At 48.1% G+C, this 22568-nt stretch overlaps 1 protein-coding gene and 1 long non-coding RNA gene across 2 annotated transcripts in view; one reads left to right on the plus strand and one right to left on the minus strand.

The window, feature by feature from the left end:
• The window catches only part of FCGBP (Fc gamma binding protein), a 39508-nt gene extending 26616 nt beyond the window's left edge, over positions 1–12892 (minus strand). The window contains 6 exon segments of the mRNA XM_090260956.1: positions 1862–2119; positions 2121–2467; positions 4457–5027; positions 8319–8668; positions 10364–11611; positions 12819–12892. Of these exon segments, the coding sequence (XP_090117082.1) occupies positions 1862–2119; positions 2121–2467; positions 4457–5027; positions 8319–8668; positions 10364–11611; positions 12819–12873 (2829 nt within the window). The 5' untranslated portion in view covers positions 12874–12892.
• On the plus strand, positions 11069–19718 carry LOC149994674 (uncharacterized). Its single transcript, XR_016507831.1, has 3 exons — positions 11069–11510; positions 17888–17940; positions 19531–19718. It is a non-coding gene; the product is annotated as an uncharacterized LOC149994674 (long non-coding RNA).
• The last annotated feature ends 2850 nt before the right edge of the window (positions 19719–22568 follow it).

A 22568-nucleotide genomic window follows, 5' to 3' on the forward strand; every position in this document is an offset into this window, starting at 1 on the left:
TCTTGATAGTCCTATAACTCTCCAGTTTAGTCTGACTTTTAGGGCCTTTTCACTTTGCCAAGAACAACATCTAGCACTTTTCTCCTGGTTGCTTTCCCTTCGTCCTTCAGTACTTGGCTTAAATCCAAGTCCCTACTCTAGAAAGGTCCTGCTTAACCTTGGCTCTCTCGACCTTTGTGCCTGTGTCACACACCATATCACTCTCTTAGCCTCCTTGCTAGGAACATATCAAGTGCACTCCTGCCTCAGGGCCTTTGCACTTGATTTGCACTCTTCACCTGGCCACCTCTACTTCACCTTTTAGGTGTCAGCTTTGACCCAAACCCCTTACAATGTCCTAAAAGGCCCTAGATGACGTGAGCCCCACTACTCTCCAATTTAATTCTCCAGTACTGCCCCATTCCCCACCCCTGAAATTCCAGCCATACAGGCATTTATATATTCTCCTGAACTCACCCAGCTCAGTCCAGCCTCAGGCTTTGCACCTATTGTTCCCCCCACCCCTGCCTAGGAATAACCACTCTTCACCTTGTGGTCTCTTTCTTATCCTTTAGGTTTCAGCTTAAATCAAAAGCCTCTATTATAGCCTTCCCTTACATTATCCCCTACCTCACTCCTTCCTCTCTCCCTCCATTCCAGTCCCACTGGCCTTCATGCTGTTCCTCAACCCCTCCTGTTTGTTCCTGCCTCAGGGCCTTTGCACTTGCTGTTCCTTCTAGCAGGAACACCCTTCCATTCACTTTCCCTGCCAGTTCCATCTCTTTTCAGGAGAGGCAATACAAGACAGTGTTTGAGAGTTTGGACTCTAGATACAGACAGCCTGGCTTCAAACCCTGTCTCTGCCACTCACTGGCTGCATGACCTTGAATAAGAGACCACCTCCCCATGCCTCAGTTTCCTCATCTAACAAGATTAGATATTTCAAAAGTTAGAAATTAAATGAGTTACTATATGTCAAGCATTTGATACACTGAAATAACTTAATATATGTTGGCTATTATTATTCAAGCCTCAGTTTAAATGTCATCTCAGAGAGGTGAGAACATAAGTATTAACAATTATGTCCTCAGTTTATCAAGGAGCTTCTCTATGTCAAACACTTGGTTTTATAAGCATAATTTCCTTCACTCCAAGGTTGTTCTGAGGATTCAGAGTTAAGGACTGTAAATGGTTTAGCACAGAGCCTGGCATATGGAAAGTTCTCTCTGTTTTCCATTTCCAATTCATCTTCCTCCTGAAAGAATGGGCCACTGCTCCAAACTGTTCGATAAGAATTAACTATTGTTGTGAATCTTACAACAACTCTGCGATTTTAATTTTTTTTTTAAAGGAGTAATTCGGTGGTTCTTGACTTCTGCTGGGTGGTGGGCCACATGAGAACCCTCTGCCCAGCAACCTGTCACTGTCTGGGCTCTCCTACCCCCATGCCCCCGGAAACACACACCTCTAGCTTCCAACCTTTCACAGGTCACCTTACTATCGGAAAATCAATCACCTTTCAGAAAATGCACAAATCTATGACTCTAGAGGGTTCTTATCAATACAATACTAAATCTACATTTACTGAACATTTGCTGGGCATCAAGAGTCTTTTAAATGCCCTACAAATATTACCTGGTCAAATTCCCACAACCACCCTGTGAACTGACTTCTACTCTACGGACCCTCTTATTATCTCACTTGACAGAAGACAAAACCAAGGCCCCCCAAGAGCCAAAGTCACATAGCCAGGGATAGGCAGCACTGCCCTGCTTGGAGACCCCGGCTTTAATCGCTGGCCAGGGTCTTCTAACAGCTCCACCCACTCTTTAGAGGGAGGTCCTGCCCCTCCACCTCCATGGCCCTGGGTGCTCCTCCTCACCAGCACTTGCCCAGGATGCTCCCGGCGCACCACCACCTTCACGCCATAGGCCTCCACGTGCATGGCGCGCGTGTAGCTTACGGTCTGGCTGCCTCGATGCTCATTTTCCACCAGCACCCGAAAGGAAGGCAGTGCTGTGTTCTGGCCGCATGAGCCAGTCAGCAGGTAGGTGCAGGTGCCCATGAAGTCGAATCGCCGGCCATCGAAGCTCACGTAGTGTGGGTCCCCAAACGCCTGGCAGCTTCCGAAGCGGTCGGGGGTAGCAACCCAAGAGGCCGTTCAGGACGGCGCAGCTCTCGCCGGCGGGACAGCCCTGCGTGTCCTGGCAGCTCACCTGATGGGTCTTGCTGTTGCAGGTGCAGCGACGCCGGCACTGCTCGTCCGCCCACACCTGCTGGCCGGGCGCCAGGGGGCGGCCCTCGTAGGTGCAGCCGCAGGACGAGGCCGCCACGCAGGCGCCGCCGCTGGCCACGAAGCCCGGGAGGCAAGCGCAGCCCTCCACGCACGGGCGCCCCGAGCAGTTGGCCGGCGCAGCCGCGGGATTGCAGGAGTCGGGGCAGGCGGGGCCGCAGGGCTCGTAGCGGCTGTTGGCGGGGCAGGACAGGGCTGCGGGGAGACAGGGACTGGGGTCAGGCCAGAGCAGCGGGGTCCTCGAGGTGAGCTCAGTCAGGAACGTGCCAGGACTTTCTGCCCCGAACCCTGCTCCTCCTACAGAGCCCTCCATCTCGTTCAAAGCACTTCCATTCTTCAGACGTTCAGGAGAGCCCCCAACCCCGCAGACATAGTTAACCCCTCCTCCCTTAATTCCCTGGACAACCAATCTGTCAGTAAATCCTGTGGGCTCCGTATCTAAAATCTACCCAGCGTCTGTTCACATCCCCTCTCGCCCCGCCCCCAGCCCCCCTGGTCCTATCCAGCCCAGCAGCCTCCTGCCTGCCCTCCTCCCTGCCCCCATCCTGCCCCTGCAGGCTGTTCCTCAGGCACATCCAGAAGGACCCTGTGAACACCTGAGTCAGATGACAACCCTCTGCTGCTCAGGGCCCTTTTGTGACTCTGTCTCGCTCAGAGTAAAAACCAGTCCCCCTGGTGGCCCGTGAGGTCCCTCACTACCTGCCCTCATAACCTCTCAGTCCTCCTTGCCTCTCATTCTCCCTCTGGCTCGCTCTGCCCCAGCCACCTCGGCCTCCTGGCTGGTGGTCACACTCCCAGCTCAGGGCCTCGGCTCTGGCTGTCACCTCTGCCTGTGTTGGCCCATCCTCAAAAGGCAGTGCAGGACATGATTAAGAGAAGGCTACAGAAGCCCAGATGGCAGGGGTTCAGGTCCTGGCTCTTCCTTCTTAGCTGTGTGGTCATGAGCAAAAGATTCCAACCACCCTGTGCCTCAGTTTCCCCATCAGTAAAATGGGATAATAATAGTGCTGACCTCACGGGGTTTTTGTGAGGAGTAAATGAGTTCATCTGTGTAGAGACACCAACTAAGCACCATTATTATTATCTGACTATGTTGTCTTATCCCCAGCATCTGCCCCAATGTCACCTCTTCAGAAAGGTGTTCCCTGAGCGCCTTCTTCATGAGCCCATTGCTCTTATTACATGAACTTTTTTTTTCTCTGAATATATTCCTCAGTTTACTGTTTACTGCTTGTCTTCCTGGTAAGATATAAGTTCTGTGAGAGTGGGGACTGGGTCTGCCTCAATCGCCCAATGGGTGAATGAACTGGCTGGTTCCTCTTCTGCATTGAGCATTATGGTGAGAACTGGGCAGCGAGGACACAGCAGTGACAAAGACAAACCCCAAATGGCCTCAGTATCTCCCCCAGATTTACTCCCCCTTCAGAGTCTGTCTCAAGCCTTGGATGCCTCTTCCTCCCTCCCTTCTAGCCTTTCTGCCTCCTGAACATTTATCCGGAAGCCTCACAGGGGCAGGGACAGGTGGGTGTCCATCACCAGCATGGGGATGGGACCAGATAAGAACTCAGGAAATGCCTGTTGAATGAATGAATGAACGAATGAATGAGTGAAAGAGTGATTAAGGGAATGGACACCTGGCTGAGGAGCTTGGACTTTATCTAGAGGACATCAAGAGATCATGGAAGGACTATAAACGAAGACATGTTCACATTTCTGCTTTGGAACTCTGAAGAAGTCCTCTCATGCCAAGCTTAGCACATGTTCTTCTTTCAGCCTGGAATTCATTCCTGTTCCCCTTTTCCTGTTTAGTTCCTAGTCCTCCTATGGGTGCCGATTAGGCATCCTTTTCTCAGCCAAGTCCTCCTTAATCCCTGAGGCTGAGGCTGAGTCTGGAAGCTTCTCTTGTGTTCCATAGGCCCCTTCAACTTCTCCTATGCTGGCCGAACCCCTCTGCCTGTGCCTCCGCCAACTCAGCTGTGACCACCCCAGACTATCACTGTCAAGTGATGTCTGCCCCATCCTTAGGCTCACTGTGAGCACAGCCTGGCCATCCTAGCCATCTCCACGTCTCTGACATGGTCCAGCTCCAGGCTGAACCACAATAAGTGCTCAGATGCTGAGCAGATGTAAGGGGTCCCCTGTCTCCCACCATGTGCTCCCAGCCCCAACCAGGGCATTACTCACGGCAGTTGGATGGTGACCTCCAGTCCTTAATAGAGATGCCAAGCTCCAGACAGGCCTGGGCATAGGCGCTGAGGCCACGGCATAGGGTAGACCGGTCCCCATTGACCACACACAGGTCGTATACACAATTCTTCAGGAAGGGGCGGGGGTCCAAAGTATCATGGCAGGCGGCAAAGGGGCCGTTGGGCTTGCTCAGCATGCCACAGAGACGGTCACCCTCATAGTGCTGGGCCTGGCCTGCAGTGCAGGAGGGACAGTTGCTCTGGCAGCCATTATCGCACAGGTAGTCCCCATCATCCAGCCTCCAGCTATCAGCAAACTCTTCAACGTTAGGAGCCTGTTCCCCATCAGGTGTGAGGAAGTCATCAGTGGCGTTGCCATTATAATTGCCACATAATCCGTACACCTGGTTTTGGAAGTGCACAGGCAGGCTCAATGCCAACTGGCAGTCCCAGTCATAGGTGACCACCAGTCCAAAGTCCAGCTCCACTACAGCCCGCATCCCGCTCTGGTACACACGCAGGCGACCCTCAGCCAGCAAGACAGGGAGGCGTGAGCGCTGGTTGTCAATCTGCAGAGGGATGAGGAGGAAGGGGAGCATTGAGACACCATTTGGTCTGGCCTTCAGCCCCTCATCTCCTCCCACTCACTTCCCTGCTCTAGCTGCAGTGGGACTCCTCTATTCTATTATTGTCACCAACCAAGCCTCAGGATCTTTGCTGTTGCTCTCCCCATGGGCTGAAGTATTCTTCCCATAGATGCACGCATGGCTCACTTCCTCACCTCTTACAAAAGCTTTGCTCAAATATACCCATCTTGGTGAAGCCATCCCTGACCACCCTATTTTATATGGCAACCCTTCCCTACTTCCCACTTCCCTCTTCTGCTCTGTTTTGTTCCCATAGCTTCCAATCTTCTAAAATATCATTTGCATGTATTTTCTGACTAACTCCATGAAAACAGAGACCTTTGTCTGCTTTGGTCCCTGCTTCATCCCCAGTGCCTTGTAGAACAGCAGGTGCTCAGTAAGTGAATGAAGGCACTGTTGTGTTAAATAAACACTCACTGGGCACTCACTCTGCCTGGCCTTGGCTGGGAGATCCCAGAGATCTGGTGTTGACCAAGACAACCCTGACCCTACACTCATGGGGCTCCCAGTCCAAAGGTGGAGACAGACCTCTCACTAGACAGTGACACATCAGAATGGGCAAGGCTGGGGTAGTGGAGGCACAGGAGGCTGTGGGAGCCTAGAAAGGGGCCAGACCCAAGCTTGAAGGTCAGGGGAGGTTTCCTGGGGGAAGTGACAGCTGAGTTGAGCTGTAAAAGATCAGTAAGAGAGAGTAATAAAAATAGGGACAGGCAAGGGTATTCCTTTGCAAATGTCCCAGTGAAGAGAGTCTGGCCAGAAAACAAAGAGTATGTCTCTGTCCCCTCGACCCATTTCCTCTTCCTGAGCATCTTTCTTATTCTTTCTCCGCACAAGTTTATCTTAGCCAAGACGATGGACTATGAAAATGGAGTAATGGGCAGAGGAAACAGCATGAGCGATGGTCGAAGTTATGATGGATAAGTCGGTCAGTCAGCAAGGCCTCCATGAGCCCTACTGTGTGTCCAGGTCTGTGCCAGGCAGTGTTGTGGACACAACTCTGGCCAGGAGCCAGAGGCACCACACTCGTAGGCTCTCAGCCCAGGGACCACTCTTCAAGTCTATCTCTCCCCAGGAGCAGTGAGCTCCATTTTTAAGTGATATGTCACATTTGTTCATTACAGAAAACTTAACAAAACTGAGAAAAACACAAATGACCTATATTGCTATAGACACACATGCACATTTATAAATCCTGCAAGATTTTTTTCTTCTACATTTAAATATATATATACTATTTAAAAAATAATGAGGCCATGCTGACGTCACCATTTCATGAACTCCTCTATTCTCCTAACCACATCTTGTGGACATCCGGCCACAATTCTACCAGGTGCTCCAAACCTTTGTCAAGTCACTGACAAGAGTGATGGGCCCTCTCCCTGAATAAACCGCACAACATGTGCAAAATTCTTCATGTAATCTCAAGGATTTGAAGTCTCCCTGAGTTTGTGCTCAATCCCTCTAGGTCTCAAGAATACCGACTTTAATCCACGTGGCTATTAGGCTCATGGATCCCCCTGCACACTCACAAAATGAGGGAGGTATGAGAATATTCATTGCAGTTTTGTTTGCCATCAAGAACAAAGTGTCCATCTATAGGGGACTAAGTTAAATGAACTACGATGCACTCATGCAATGGAGAAGGGTGCAGCTATGATAAAGAAGGAAAGGCTTCCTATCCATTGATTCGGAAACAGCTCCAGAATGTATGGTTCAGTGCAAAAAACAAAGTGCAGAACAGAGCATACAGTACAGTGCACTTTGCTAAGAAAAGGGAAAGCTAAGAATGTATGTTTATGGTTGTTTGTATTGGCATAAAGAAACCTTACATGGACACCCAAGAATCACTAAAAGTCCTTACTTGTGGGGGGGAGTGGGGGAAGATTATATAAAGAGGCTGGAAGCAAGAGCCCTCATAATATGCCTTCTTTGTTTTGAGCTATGTAAAGACTTTACTTATTAAAAAAAAATAATTACAGCAACATGGAAGAACCTCCAAAGTATTATGCTGAGCAAATGAAACCTTATACAACAGGCTTCTTACACTGGATGATTCCATTAATATGAAGTTCTTGAACAGGCAAAACTAATCTGTGGTGGAAAAAATCAGAACTGTGATTGCATCTAGGGTGGGTTGGGGGTTATTTGGGAAGTGACATGCGGGAATTTTCCAGAGTGATAAAAATATCCTATTTCTTAATGAAGGTTTGGGTTGCACATTTGTCAAAACTCTGTGAATGGTACAATTAAGGTTTGTGGGTTTTATTATGTATAAGTTTTATTTCAAAAGTAAGCTAGAAGAAGTGTAAAAATATTGTATTCTAGTTATGATATGGATGCTGAAGTCTTTAGGGGTGAAATATACTGGTGTCTGGAAATTATTCTGAAGTACATAAAAGAATAAGATGGATTGTTGCATGGGCAGAGGGTTGGGCTGATGGTACATGTGTCATAAACTGGGAAGAGTCAAATGTCTAGAATCTAGGTGATTGGCACAATGATCTCAACTTTTCAGATGTTTGAATATTTTCATAATAACATGGCAAGGAAAAGGGAATAATTGCTCTAGGCTGTTATTGTATCAACTGAGTAGTAACCCATTTACCAGAGGCAGAAGGAGCTAGAGGTTAAGAATAGGGACTCAGGAGCCAGCCTGCCTGTGTTCCCAGCTCCATTGCTTATAGCTTTAAGCCTGTCAGAAGTTACTCATCTTTCTGGACCTCAGTTTCTTCTTCTAAAAGTGATAACAACAACAACAACAACAACAACAACAACAATAATAATGCCTACCCCCTCAGATTGCTGTGAACATTAAGTGCATTAACACCTAGAAAATGCTAAGAAACAAATCTGGCACATAGTAGGTGCTCACTAAACTTAGTGTTTGGTCAATTAAGAAATTCCTCATTTTTTGATATTTTGTTTTCTTTCTTTTTTCCTTCCTTCCTTCCTTCCTTTCTTTATTTTATTTTATTTTTCTATTACAAACCACATTGGCATAAACTTTTTCCCTAACCATATCTCTGAGCATCTTTAAAATTTTTAGAATTGCAGTACAACTGCTGGACAAAAGGGGTTTAAGGTTCCTTTTCCTGGGCACACTTCTTGTACCCTCCACCATGGCAAAGGGCTCAGGTTGGGGGCTTGATACCTAGACTTTTCCTCCTCCTTCTAACTGATGGGAATTAAACCTTAAAGATTCTGAATACTTACCCGGGCAAAGCCAACTTCCCCACGGGCCAGCGACACGGAGTGGCTATAGGCACGCACAGTGGCAAAGCCCACGAAAGAGACACGGCGGCTGCTCCGGTGCTCATTCTTGGCCTCCACGCTGAATGCTGGCAGGGTCTGGTCCTCGCTGTTCAGCTCTGCCATCGTGTATGAGCATGTGCCCATCATGTCATAGCGACGGCCATCAAAGGTGGTGTAATGGGGGTCACCCTGGGCTCGGCAGGTGGCCACGGATCCTGGCATGCACCTGGCCTGCCCATCCAGCACCCGGCAGACCTGCGAGGGAGCGCACTGCACACCTTGGCAGGAGGGCTTCTCCACAGACTTCAGGGCTGAGGAGGGGAGAGGCGTGGAGAGAGGAGCAGTTAGGAACGTGTCCACATGGGTGGGAATCCTGGAACAATGCCGCTGCAGAGAGTTTGGGCAGTATGCTCACAACTACCCATTTTAGAAGGGGAGAAACTGAGGTCTTGGATCTCAAAGGGAGCAAGCTACTCAGGCCTGTCCGGGGCCCAGTCTTCTTGATTCCCCAGCTTAACCCAGCTCAGCCCAGAAAGACTGGAAGGTAGTGTGGAAGGACCGGCAAGGAACAATCATGGCAATCTTAAGTTGTTAATTTTCTCTCCTGGTTTCCCTCTTCTCACTTGGGTCAAAACTCTAGGGCATCTTTTTTAAGGATAGAAGATGGAAGACAGAGACTGTTCAACAGAATGGAAATGACAGTGAAGTCAGGCTGCCCAGGTTAGAATCCTGGCTCAACCAATTAGCTGTGTGACACTAGACAAGGAATGTGAAACTTTCTGTGCCTCGATTTCCTCATTGGAAACATGAGGATGATAATAACACCTTCTTCACAGGGCTATTCGTGGAGGGAGTGCTGCCAGATTTGGAACTTCCTCCAGGTATTCCCTATTCCACTATTCAAGCCCAAAGTGACCCTTTGAAATTGAGTGGCTTTTATTGCCATAGAGGGGGTGGTGAGAGGGACATTTTTGCCAGTTCTGGGAACCCTAGTGTCTAGGGTCCTAGCTTGAGGGGGCGGGGGCATTCCAAATAAGGACTGCCCCGGTCCTCCTATTCTCTAGCAGCTCTTCCCTTCTGTCTGTTTATAATAGCAGGTTGGCCCTACTCATTTGTCAGGTATCCCCTAAGTACTTTAGAAATGTTTACTCATTATACCTATGAAGGGGGTGAAGATATTGCCCCCATTTTATAGAAGTGGAGACTGATGCCCACAGAGGTGAAGTCACATGCCTCAGGTCACACAAGCAGAAGTGGGATTTGAACCCCAGAAATGTGGCTCTCACACCTGTGCCCTCCAGCACTGCCCTGCCTGGGAACAGCTTCTCAATGCGCTAAACCTGTGGTTACACATAGGGCAAGGTCCTGGGGGTGAACTATGTTAACACGTATGAGACACCTAGAATGATCCCTGTTATATTGAGAGATAACTCTCCTGGCATGGTAGGCATCATTGTTATTATACTTTGAGATCTCCTGAGTTTGAGAATAAACATTCCAATATCAGTTATGGGAGAGCTGCAGTTAGCAGCTGGTATAGTTGTGTATCAGTTGCTAAAATATCAAAATATTTCCAAACAAATTGGTAAAAAGCTGCTGACCTGACCTTGTCCCCGCCCAAAGATCCCCCCTTCTCAGCACATTGGCTCTCCCCCAATATCTCCTCAAAAGTAACAGACAAAGGGCTGATGCCAGACAGTGGGGGGCTTCTAGAATGCTGCTTCATGCTCTGGTATCTCTTCTGACTTTGGGACCCTGGATCATACCTGTGGCTGAACACTTAAGAGTGTTGTCCCTGGAGCGGTGGGTTGCGGGTAGGGAGGGGCTGGGAAGCCTTAAGGAAAGGAAGGATGGATGGCAAGGAGGATGGAGGTGGTGGTGGGGGAAAGAGCCTGGCTGAGCCAGAAGCCACAGAGGAGCAGGTGGGTGGAAAAAGGGGAATGACAGGAGAGCCCATGAAGGGAACGCCTGGTAGACAGGGCCAGGTGCTGCTGCCCATCACTCACTCTGGCTGCAGGCAGCTGCCGTCCCGTAGCCCCCAGACTCGATCAGCCCGAAGGTGAGCAGCCCGAAATCAGTAGTGCTCATGGTCATGTGGATCAAGTTAGTAGTGTCGAGGTCCATTTCGGCATATGAGAACTCACTACCTGGCACTTGTACCCAGGTGAGCCTCATCCCCATCCTCTGCCCATCCATGGTCAACTTGTCAGCAGCCTGTGTCGGTGCCACCACCACGGCCACACCCTTAGAGCCTGGGATGCCGTTGACCACATAGGCAGGGCAGTAGGCTGCCACATCTGGGATCAGGACCAGGTAGGGGTCATAGGTCACTTTTTCTCTTTTGCCACCTGTACCAAACAGCAGGACTTGGATGCCCACATCTGCAGACAGGTAGAGTGGCTGGGATGGCCGGACCTCAAACGTAATCATGTCACCCTCTTGGAGCTCCCTGGAGCTGCTGATGCTCCCATGGTGGCAGGTCAGCTTCGTGGTCTGGCTGGCCATGGCATAGACCAGATCGTACCGGGTCTGGGAGGCCAGAGGGGGCACCACATATTGGGTGCCCCAGGCAGACGTAGGTAACAGCTGCTCCATTACATGGTTGCAGCCTGTGTGTTTCAAGGCACAGCTGTGGCCGGAGAGGACAGCCACGGGGCTACTGGCTGTGACCTTTGACCCTGAGAGATCAGCCGTGCTCTGTACCTGGGCTACTTGGTAGGGCTTCAGAGTCACATTCAGGACATTGCCCGCTGGATAGAACTTGCCCTGGAATGTCACTGCCCCCTTCAGCTGTACACTGACCGAGGCACCCGTTGCACCAGCCACCACAGCGAACTCCTTGAGATTCTTGGTCGAGACGCTAGGGGGTGTGAACACAACGTACTCAGTTCCTAGGGCCCAGACAGGCCGCAGCAGTGTCACCTCCCCTGTGTTGGGCTTAGCATTTATGGCCTGCACGGAGATAGTGGAGTCAGAGTTGACCAACACAGCATGCTGGAAGACATCGCTGCCGATCATCTCAGCCTTGGTGCTGATGCTGACTGTGACTGACTGCCCAGCCTTCACTGTGACATTCTGTGAGGTGCCGTCTGCCCAGCTGAGGATGGAGACTGAGGCAGAGCTGTTTGACAGACTGGAGAGGAGGAGGTAGAGGTAATTCTCTCCATACCCGGGCTGGTAGTTCTGTAGGAACGCTGTGAGGAATTCCTCCCCTCCGGTGTTGCTGGAGTCTACTGAGGCCTCCTGGGTCAACCCTGGGGTGAGAAAATGTGCTAGTAGGTTCACTTATCTATCAGAGAAATAAGCTCTTACTTTGGGCCTGGTTAATGTGTTAAATATTAACATGAGCTTTTTCCCTTCTCTTCTCTTTCCTTTCTCTGTTTTCATACAGCATTCACCTACCAGCCTTTCTGACTTTTGTCTTCCAAAAGCCTGAGTGCTTTGGGCAGGGTTATCAAACTCTAATGCTGGTGGGACCAGGCAAGTGATGTAAATTTAGGAAAGAATTTGGGTGGTGATTGTAAAAATGGAGTCTTCATACACCATTGAAAGTGGGGTGTTGCTATTAGCTTTAGCCTGTTGTTATTTTGATGGCTTATCGGCTCTTACTCCCTTTTTAATGCCAGATCTTAACATTTTTCAAGAGAAACTGGCTCTTCAATTTCCATGTGAAATCTCCAACCCAAAAATGTTTTAAGCACTGTGGGACCAAAGTGGCTGGATTCAGTTGCCAGTTTGTGATTTCTGGGGTGGAGGAGGGAGCGGTGTGAAGTGGGTAAAGGTAAAAGGGGGATTATGGGAGCATGGACAAAATGTCTCCAAGAAATAGAGAGCAGCTGCTACTTTTCAACACCCTCAAAAGGGAAGAGATTTTCCAGAAGAGAGGGGGGAAGAGGGAAGGAGATGAAGAGAGAGAGAGAGAGAGAGAGAGAGAGAGAGAGAGAGAGAGAGAGAAGTTTACAGGGTCTTGGAGAGAGTGCGGGAGCTACAGAAGGAGTGTCTGCTGAACAAGGGGCACCGTGAAGGGTACCCTAGTGTCCCACGGGGCCAAGGGATCAGGTGTCCCATCCTGGTGTCCCCTCCTTCCCCAGTGCTAGGTTTTACTTAAGGCTCTCGTCCTGGACATAACCCTGAAGAACTGGGCACCAAGCCCTCCAAGAATGACTTCCGTGAAATTTTCCATCAAATCAGCAGAATGAGGGTTAGGATCTAAACTTTGGTTGAGTTGCAGAAAATCAAGGGAGTAGCAGTTCTTTCACCTTGAATTGGGGGATGAGGTGTTCACCCGAATTCCACCACACACCTCAGAAGAGCCTGAGGAGCCTCTCTCCCATTGCAGCTAGCCTGGGCCGATGCTGGGAGGTGGCTTTGTAGAAGGGGCACAATTGGATGGTGCTGACTAAGGCAAGCAAAGTTCCCAGACTGGAGCAAGGCAAGGAATGGGATCTTGGTCTTACTTACCCCAAAGGAGGGTTGCTTGAGCCCAGAGTCCCCACCAGCTCCGCAGGAAACCCATGTCTGCAGTGGGGAGAGGAGGGGGATCTTAGGAGGCTGGTCTGCCCCTCCTGCCGGAGATTGTCCCAGAGGGGACAGAAGGACCCAGTCTTAGGACCATGGCCACCTGGGCAGCAAGAAGGCGGAGGTGGGGGGATCCAAGGCCCATTGTATGTGTGAATAAGGTGGCTGGATATCCAGTGGGCCTGGGGGTGGGGTGGGAAGGGCAGAAAAGGGGCAAGGATGGGGAGTTGGATGTCCATCGGGTCTAGGGGTTGGGTGGGGAGGCCTGGAGTCAGGGGCAAGAGTAGGGGACCTGATGTCCCACTTCCAAAGGGAAGACAGCCTTTCTCACCTGCAGGTCCCTGGAGCTCCAGGGCTAGCCCCTGGGCTGGGCTATATAATGGAGTTTTTTGGCTCCTCAGGCCACACCCTGGGCCACCTGCCAGGCAGGTGGTTCCAACTTCCTGGAGGAGGCTGCTGATCACAGGGCCAGGAGGAATGGGGACCCTGAAGACCTGTGAAGGGTGGAGGACAAGCCTGGAGGCCTGGTCCTGGGGGGATGAGAACAGCTGGCGGCTGTACCCTGGGAGCCCGCTGGGCACTTCAATCCTACAAGGGTGGTGTCCCTGAGGGAGACAGCTGGGGAGCAGGGTGCTCAGACCCTGGGTCCGTGGGGGCTGGGAAGTGAAGCGGAAGATGGAATTTGATCTTGTTTGCTGACCAGAACCTGCCTGTAGATTTTTCCTTTGGCTCCTGCCAGAAGCAATCGCAAAGGATCTGCATCCGGGTCCTGGCTGCTCCCCAGTCCTTAGAAGCTGATCCCTGGTCCCCAGCCACCTACATCCTGTTTCCACGCACCACTTGGGGGGTGGGTGGTCTGAGATAAGGAGGTATCTGAGCACCTTACTTAGGTCTGTGGAATGAGACATAATACCTCCAACCCCCAGTCCCATAGGGACTCCTAGGGACCTTGGCTGTGAAATGGGATCATTAAAATTAACCTTCCAGGGCTTATTTATCTTTCAGAAGGTGCTTGGTAAACGGAAGGATGTAGGTGGGAGGTAGGCTGCTCTGTTGGGGACCTGGGAGCTGGGGCTGTGTGCAAAGAAAGACAGAGGCCTCTATTTCCTGGTTCCACGCAGACACTGGGTTCTACTTCCTGGAGAATTATTTGTTTTCTAGGAGGTTTTCTGGGCCTGAAAAGGGACTGGCTTTTGAGTGACTCTCTATGCCCCCCATCATCCCAGCACCTGCCTGGGATGGGAGATGGGTCTAGGTCGCACACAGGAAGAAGAGACCACTGAAAGGTGGCATGGGCCTTCTCAAATGGAGTCTGCTCCTCCCGGGGGGCTGGCCTGACCCATGCCCTGCTCCCCTCCTCCTGACCTGGGACTCACTGTTTGCTGGGGAGTCTCCCCTGGAAACAACAGCTGCAAAGCCTGGGTGTCCTCTCAGACAACACTGACCAGCTGCTGCCCCCAGGATCCCTCCTCCCTTATCGCCAAGACCTGAGCTTCGGGGCAGCCAGGGTGGATGGGGGCTCTGACACCCCCTACCCAGGGCAGGTTCACAGAGGGAGAGATAAAGGCTCAGAGTTGACTGGGACCCAAAGTCAACCAGGAAAATGAAGGGAGTAAACAGGAGACTGGATAAAAGCCAGAGCTATCAAGAAACAAGCAGGGTCGGTGGATCTACAGGGGATGAGAACTTTAGGGAGAGGGGTGCCTGGGTCCCTGAGGAGCCTGGGGATGGTTAGAGGGGTCATCTGAGTCCCCGAGGGAAAGAAGGGAAGGGGGCTGCTGGGATTTTTAAGAAGGAAGCAGCTATTGCAAACCAAGATGTCAAAATCTTCTATGTCAGATACCCCTCTTATAGTCTGAGACACTCAAAGAAATGAGGGGAAAGAGGGACAAAAAAATAGGTAAGTCTCAGGGGTGATTTTGCCCCCCAATCTCCTTCAAGCCTTGAAGTCTCCCCTGATTGACCCCAGAGATATAAGCCTTCCCCCTTCAAAATCTGTCATTGCTCTCTGTAGCCAGTCCTGAAAAGTGAGGAGGTGGTGGGAGATCTTTTATGTTTTGGCTTTGACATCCCAGGGGCCTTCTGAATCTTTTCAGGGTGTGAGAGTGGAAGGACATGCTGCGCCCTGTCCCTTACCCCATATCCTACCTATTCTCAGAAATCCCACTGATGGGGCAGAGATAACCTGTGGGGACACTTCCTTGCGGTTGGAGAAACCACATCTGTCCCACTACTGGCAGCCTCTCTCAGCCCAGACCAGGGGTGGCTGTGTGCCTGAGCCTTCTGGTCTCTCTCCCTGCAGGCAGGATCTGCAGAGGGCTGATCTGCACTGGTCATACCATCAGAGACCCCTGGGGCCCTCTGGCTTTACAGCCTGAGGGCACAGCTGGAGGCATTTACCCTCTACAGCTAAATTCAGATTTGCTGGCCATTTCTAACTTCATTCTTTCATGCTCTGGATTCCACAAGGGGTCGTCCCGCTACCCGCTTGGGGAACTCCCTCATCTTGCATTATCTGCTACTAACCTTTCTGAGGTTCAACTGTGATCTTGTTCCTCCCTTATTCAAGAACATTTCATGCTTCCCTGTCCCTGTGACTGCAAGTCCACGCTCTGGGCAGGATGACCTCAGGCCTTGAGGTTCCATTTCCTGCACCGTCCACCTCGCCGTTGCCCATGCACTTGTTTCCACTCGGCGCGCCCTTGTCCACCACCTACCGGCTACCTCCTTATCTGGAATCCAAACACCATTCTCTGCGTGAGTCATCTGCTGAGGGCCCAAGCTGAGGCTAATCTCTTTTATGCCTCTTATATAACAACAGCTAACTGCTCCCTCACTTCACGGAGATCCCCCTTGGAACCGAGAGTCCTGCTACATCTGTGCGCTATTCTCTATCTCCCCACCAGTCTCTCCCGCCCACCACAATCTGCCTTCCCTGTGCATTACAGCTGTCTTGCTAAACTCTCCAATGGCCTCTTACTTGCCATTTGGTTCTTGGTCCTTCTCTGTAATATTTGATGTGAACACTTCTTCCTTGAATATTTCTAATGCCTAACAACTTTTTTTTTTAAAGAATAAATGAATAAACGAGTAAATGAAACAAAAAGAAAAAAAATTTTCTAATGCCTTGGCTCCCACCACATCACTTTCTTCTGGATCTTGTGTTACTTTGGTCTGTTTCCTACAACAGCCCCTTTAACACTGTGGTTCACAGATTCTCTCTCACTGCTTCTTTCTCTGCCTCTTTCTCTAGGACATCTTTTGTCTGCCCACCCATGCTGTCTAATAGAACTTTCTGTGATGATGAAAATGTTCTATGTTTGGTGCTGTGCAATGTGATGGGCAACAACGACACGTAGCTACTGAGCTCTTGAAATGCATTGAAAGAACTGAATTTATCATTTAATTTAATTTCAATCTGTGTGTGTGTGTGTGTGTGTGGACAACAAAGTAAAGGTCTGTTAGTTGAGGAGACATCATGCCTGGAGTCACAGGTGAGATAGTAGTGCCCAAAGACCTGGCTTTCGATGGCTTTCAGGGCATGGGTTATATAATACAGTGACTAAGGGAGTTAGGGTCATGGTCAGGGCTGTGGCCTCTACTGATTGGTCGGTGCTAAAGTAGGGGGTAGTTGAGAAGTGCATCTGGTCCTGATATCAGCCATGGCCTCACTTTGTAGAGTTTCTTTTACTTTCTTGGATCTGAAGTTGAAACACAGCTGAGATGTTATCTTTAGTTTCATTGAAAACTCTGTCTGTGTGGTTCCTAAGTTTGTTTAATGTTGACCAGGGTCTCATTGTCCTGAGGGATGAATAATTAAGTGAGTGGACATGCAAAGTGGGAAGAGATAGGTAAGTCAGGGTGCTGGATGAGGCCAATTTGAATCAAAAGCAAAAAAAAAAGGAGAAAAGGTCATATTAAAAAAATTAAGTTTCTACATGATTACAGTTCCCCCTTTCTTTTTATCACTTCTCAATCTTGAGGAATATAGGGCAGCTGGGTATGGGTTCAACCAAGAGGGAGGATTAGCTCATAAAATGGAGTCAAATTCGTCTGTCTATTATGCCCCGCTTACCTGGCTCTAACAATCTGACATGCCCACCTCTTCCGAGACAATCCTGAACCTTAGAGGGGGCATTCTAGGTGTTAAGTTTATAAACAGAAACTACAGCAATGGTAGAAGAAACAGTAGGTCAGGATACCTGTACCCTAAGAAATAATCAGAGCAAACCATAAGTTAGTCTGAGTCTTTAAGATTGCCAGTCGAGAGGACCTTGAGATGAAAGGCTCAGAGCTTCGTTCTTGCTGGAATGAAGGCAGGCAGTGACTATCCCACACACTACCCTGGCCTGTAGTCTGAATGTCGCTGATGATGACATCGGGTGCTCAAGCAAGCTCTCTGTAGGGTTTACGTAGTATCAGTCACCAAAACCATCCAAGCACGTACAGTTGTGATGATTTCTCCAAAGTTGACATTATGTTGTCTAGCGGGAGTCTAAAGTTGCAGGGCTCAGAAAACGTTTTAGTTTTCAATAATTCAAAGGCAAAGGGTGGGAGAAAATGAACACTAATTTGGAGGCTGTAGTCAATCACTTTCATTTATAAAATGTAGGATCCAGTTCAGTCTACAGGTAGAAAATAAGATTTTAAAGACAATTAACTAAACTAGAATCTAATATCTACAGTTGGACATTATGGTTTTTATTGAAACAATTTTTTCTCTCTAAAATCACCCTAATTGCATTAAAGGTTGCTACGTAAAAACTGATTTATTGTAGAAGTACAGCTTTAATAAATTTGGCCTGCTGTTTGTGTGAATATGACAAGAATAGTGTGCTTTGCTGGAATTTCATAAGGAATCTCTAGAGCGAATGCTAGCCTTTCAGGGCTAAGAAGCCAAGCCACATGGTTGCTGTCAGCATTTGCCTGCAATACCTATTGATTTGAGTAGATTCCTCAGGTTCTTGAGGTTTCCCAAAATGTCTTGAGGTTCTTTCTTTGTTGTCTCCCAGGAAAGCAACCTTAATTTCTTACCTGGAAAGACTGCTGTGAACTATATCAACAGGTACGTATAAGGATGTTTTTCCAAAGGGTTTTCATTGGCTTCCCAAGTCTATCTTAACTCCTTAAAGCTTTCTAGTGACATCCAGAGTCTATGCATGTCTCTCTGAAACATGACATTTCAGACAAAGTCTGGGTAATATATTAGTTTCCAATTGTGTCCTGTTATTTAAAAAATATTCCTATTGAATTTATGTAAACAAAAGTATATCTATTCAGAGTCTGCAAACTTCTGGAGGGATCAGGTAAGGAGAAAAATGTTTCAATTTTGCTTATAAAGGTATATTTTACCAAATTCCTCTAAGTCATGGGTAGTTTAAGAGAAAACAAGTTACCTTATATTGTAAAACATCAATTTCCAAAACCAGAGAAAATTCTAATTCTAGGCCTTTTCAATTCCTTGTTTCTTTCTTTTTTGTTTGAAAGATTTTATTTAATTATTTGGAGAGGGGAGGGGAGGGAGAAAGAGAGCGAGAGAAACACCGATGTGTGAGAGATACATCCATCGGTTGCCTCTTGCACTTCCCCAAATGAGGGTCTAGCCCGCAACCCAGGCATGTGCCCTGGCCGGGAATTGAACTGGCGGCCTTTTGGTTCGCAGGCCAGCACTCAGTCCACTAAGCTGCACCAGCCAGGGCAATACCTTGTTTCTTATGCTGCAAACAAAAGCACTGTAGGTCAGGGGCAATCAGTCATGGACCACTGTCCAGCCTCTGCCTCAGGGACAATGGGTCTGGCAGGTGTTAGGCAGGGCCTTGTGGCAATCCCTGGGCCTCAGGTCCCCAAGTCCACAGGCAAAAGGCAGTCTCATGTTAGGCACCAAAATTGTTACCTGTTGGCTTGCCTGCACACAGGGAAGCCCAATAAGACATGATCAGGACTTTGCTGCCAAGAAAGCAGGGTTTATTGGTTGAGGAGAAGGTGCTATGCCTGGAGTCACAAGTGAGCTAATGCTCAAAGACCTGGTTTTTTAAATTTTAACTTTAATCAATTAAAGTTTAAATCAATTTTCAGCCTTATTTTTTCCTTCTCTCCTTTTGTTAGTCTGTGATACAAATGCTAAATATTTCATAATTGCCCTGCAGGTTCTCTGAGGCTTTGTTAGCTAGTATTTCTGTTTTTCCTCAAGTCAAGTTCTCTGATTTTTTTGGACTGGGTAATTTATATTGTTTTATCTTCAGAGTTACTTATGCTTTTCTCTGTCATATTCACTCTGTTCTTGAGTCTTTTTTGTTTCAGTTATTGCAGTTCTCAGTTTTATCATCTACATTTGGCTCTTTTATATTTTCCATTTCTTTGGTGAGATTATCTATTTTTTAAATTTGTTTCAAGGGTTTTTGTAATTGCTTGATGAAGCACTTTTATGATGGCCTCTTTAGATCTTTGTCAGATAATTCCAACACCTAATTCATCTCAGTGTTAGCATCCGATGATTGCCTTTTCTCATAAAGGGTGTGATTTTCCTGGGTTTGGGTAGGAAGTGTGATTATTTACTATATTCTGAAAATTTTATTAGAAAAGACAAGGGTCTCAAGGTCTGGGCAATATTAAATATTATTTCTTGCTAAATGTTAAAATGTAGCATTTTTTTTAGATGCAGCTGTAAACAGGATGAACTCACAGGAACTCAACCTGGAAGAAAATAACCCACAGCAAAGAATAAATCAACACGTAATTGATCAAACAGTATACATAAGCAATGGCTAAGCCTCCCTTCCGGGAGGCAGAGCTTTGGATATGCATCTCATCTCCTTTACTTGCTGCAAATAAATAAAGCTCCCTTGCAACAACCACACCTCATTTTTGAACAGAGCTCCCCAAGTGGTGAAGCCCTTTAGCTCGGTAACAATTTTAGACATTAGGATAGGAGACCCTGGATCTTACTTAACTCTTCCACTTAGCAGGCAGTTATCCTGTTTAGGCTGAGCATGCAGAGCCTGGAACCGTTTTGTGTGCTGTGTTTCCAATGACAATTTGGTTTTCAGAGCCCTTGCAGTGTAATTTCTGTCTGCTAAATTTGCTCAGAGCTGGTTGGGCTTGCATCCAATTCCCACTGGTAACACCAATGAATGCTGAAGGCATTTCGGGGAGGCTCAACTAGTCGTCGTCGGCAGCCGTCCGTCTCGAGAGACGATGGTGTAGCTTCCCAAGAGTCTATCTGCACCGCCGAGAATGGCTGTTAAGGGTAGGAGACAGTGGCATGAAGGGGTGGGGAGCACTTTCCTGTACTGCCTGGTGCCACAGAGGCTCCTGCTTGATCTGTGCTGGCGTTGCCCATAGGGAGAAAAGCACCTACTTTAGTGCCTTCTGCTGCTGGAGGGAGGTGGAGAGCCACTGGGCCTGGGCCACCTCCTGTCACTGAGTGCAGAATTGCAAGATGCTGGTTCACTGCGTTGTTTCTCAAGTCCTAAGGTCCCTAGCCAGTTAGTCTTCTTTGTACCTTTCCAGAGTCCTTTTATGAACGTCTGTGTATTATTTCCAGAGTTTTTGTTACTTAGAAGAGAGCATTAGGAAAAAACGATTCTTTGTCTGGAACCAGAAGTCACCACCTACTTTTCTTATAATTTATTTGTAGGTTCTTTTGGATTCTCTACATACACAACATTGTTTATGAATAGTAACTATAATTCCTTCCATTCTCATCCTTACTTTTATTTTTTTTGTCTCTTCAATACATCATTGATTAAAAGCATGGTAGGGGACATCCTAGTTTTACTCCTGATCACAAAGCAAAAGCTTTCAACATTTTGCTTACATAATATTTTTGTAAGTACACATTCTTGTATTTAATAAGTTTTCTTTGACTTCTGGCCAAGATGGAGGCCTAGACTGACATGCTCCATCTCCCTCCACAACTAAGAAGGAATACAAGTACCGCAAAACCAGAAATAACCAGAAGTTCCAGAACTTAAAGCTACATGGAAGTCCAACATATGTAGTTATAAAGAAGTGGTGCTCGTCCTGACGGGTAGGAGGGGCGAAGCCAGGGCGGAGAGATCAAGCTGTGTTGGTGGCGGCAGTAGCGGAGACAGCGGTGGGACAGCAGTAAGCACAGACACCCATATTTAAGGGGAGGCAAGAAGCACCGGGGAGCACCCCCGGCTGCAGACCAAACCCATCAGCTTGCAATTCCAATGCCAGGGAAGGCAGACCCCCATTGCTTCAGACTGTGAGGGCCGGAGAGCGTGGGGACTGAGGAGGAGGCTCCTGATCTCCCAGCGGAGAGTGAGCAGCAGGAATGCATCTTGAGCCCCCACCCCACACAAAATGCCACAGCGTGGTGAGAAGGGTCGCCTGATTGTGATGAGTGCACAGGGCTCCGCCCCCTGTAGCATAGGAGGTGTGACAGTCCCACCCAGGAAGCAAAGGTAAACACAAAACTGTCAGGATGGCACAGATCATGATAGAGATCCCGGTGACGGAGCTGACCAGACAGCAAATATCTGATCTAACGGATTAGCAGATAGGAAATCTTTCTGAGCCACAGTTCAGAGCTTTGGTTATATGAATGCTTACAGACCTAATAGCAGATCTTAAACAAGACGAGGAAGAAATGAAGGCTAGTCCTGCTAAAATGAATGAAAACACATACAAAACAAATGGTGAGGGAAGGAAAACCAGGGATTAAATCAACAAATCGAAACATAAGGAACAGTCAACCACTGCAGAAAGAGAAAACAAAAAGTGAGGAAAATGAGGAGAGGCTCAGAAACCTATGGAACAGCTTTAAGCGGGCCAACATCTGAATCATAGGGTTGCCAGGAGGTGAAAAAGAAGAACTAGAGATTGAAAAATTATTTGAAAAAATAATGAAGCAGAACTTCCCTAACTTGGGGAAGAAAATAGACTTACAGGTCCAGGAAGCACAGAGAGTTCCAAATAAACTGGATTCAGGGAGAATCACACCAAGACATATTATAATCAAAATGTCAAAAATTAAGGATAAAGAGAGAATCTTAAAAGCAGCAAGAGAGAAGAAGAGAATTATGTACAAAGGGGTCCCAATAAGACTCTCAGTTGATTTCTCAAAAGAAACTCTGCAGGCAAGAAGGGACTGGCAAGAAATATTCAAAGGAGTGAAAAGCAAAAACTTACAATCACGATTACTCTATCCAGCGAAGCTGTCATTCAGAATGGAAGGGCAGAGAAAGTGCTTCCAGGACAAAGTAAAACCGTAGGAGTTCATCAGATCCAAACCACTGTTATATGAAATGTTAAAGGAACTTGTTTAGGAGAAAGAGGATCAAAACTATGAACATTAAAATGAAAACTGTATCACAACAACCAACAACAGAAGCTCGAGAATCTAAACCAAGGCAAACTAAGTAGGCAACGAGAGTGGGAAAAGACTTATAGGTATGGCGAACATATTAGGGGGAGGTCAGAGGGGAGGGGAAAGGGGGCAAAAGGAGGGAGATGGTACAGGAATTAAGAAGCACAGTAGGAGGGAGTGGAGTAGACAGGAAGATGTTGAGAAGAAAAATATGCACAACCAATGGGCACGGACTAAGGTGGAGGGGGACAACTGGAGGGAGGGGGGTCACTGGGTGGGGGGGAATAAAGGGAAAAGAAATTGGGAAAACTGTAACAGCATAATCAGTAAAGCATATTAAAAAAAATAAACAAAAAAGT

Source organism: Furipterus horrens, unplaced genomic scaffold, assembly GCF_987537825.1.
Source record: "Furipterus horrens unplaced genomic scaffold, mFurHor1.1.pri manual_scaffold_13, whole genome shotgun sequence".
Classification (NCBI taxonomy): Eukaryota; Metazoa; Chordata; class Mammalia; order Chiroptera; family Furipteridae; genus Furipterus; species Furipterus horrens.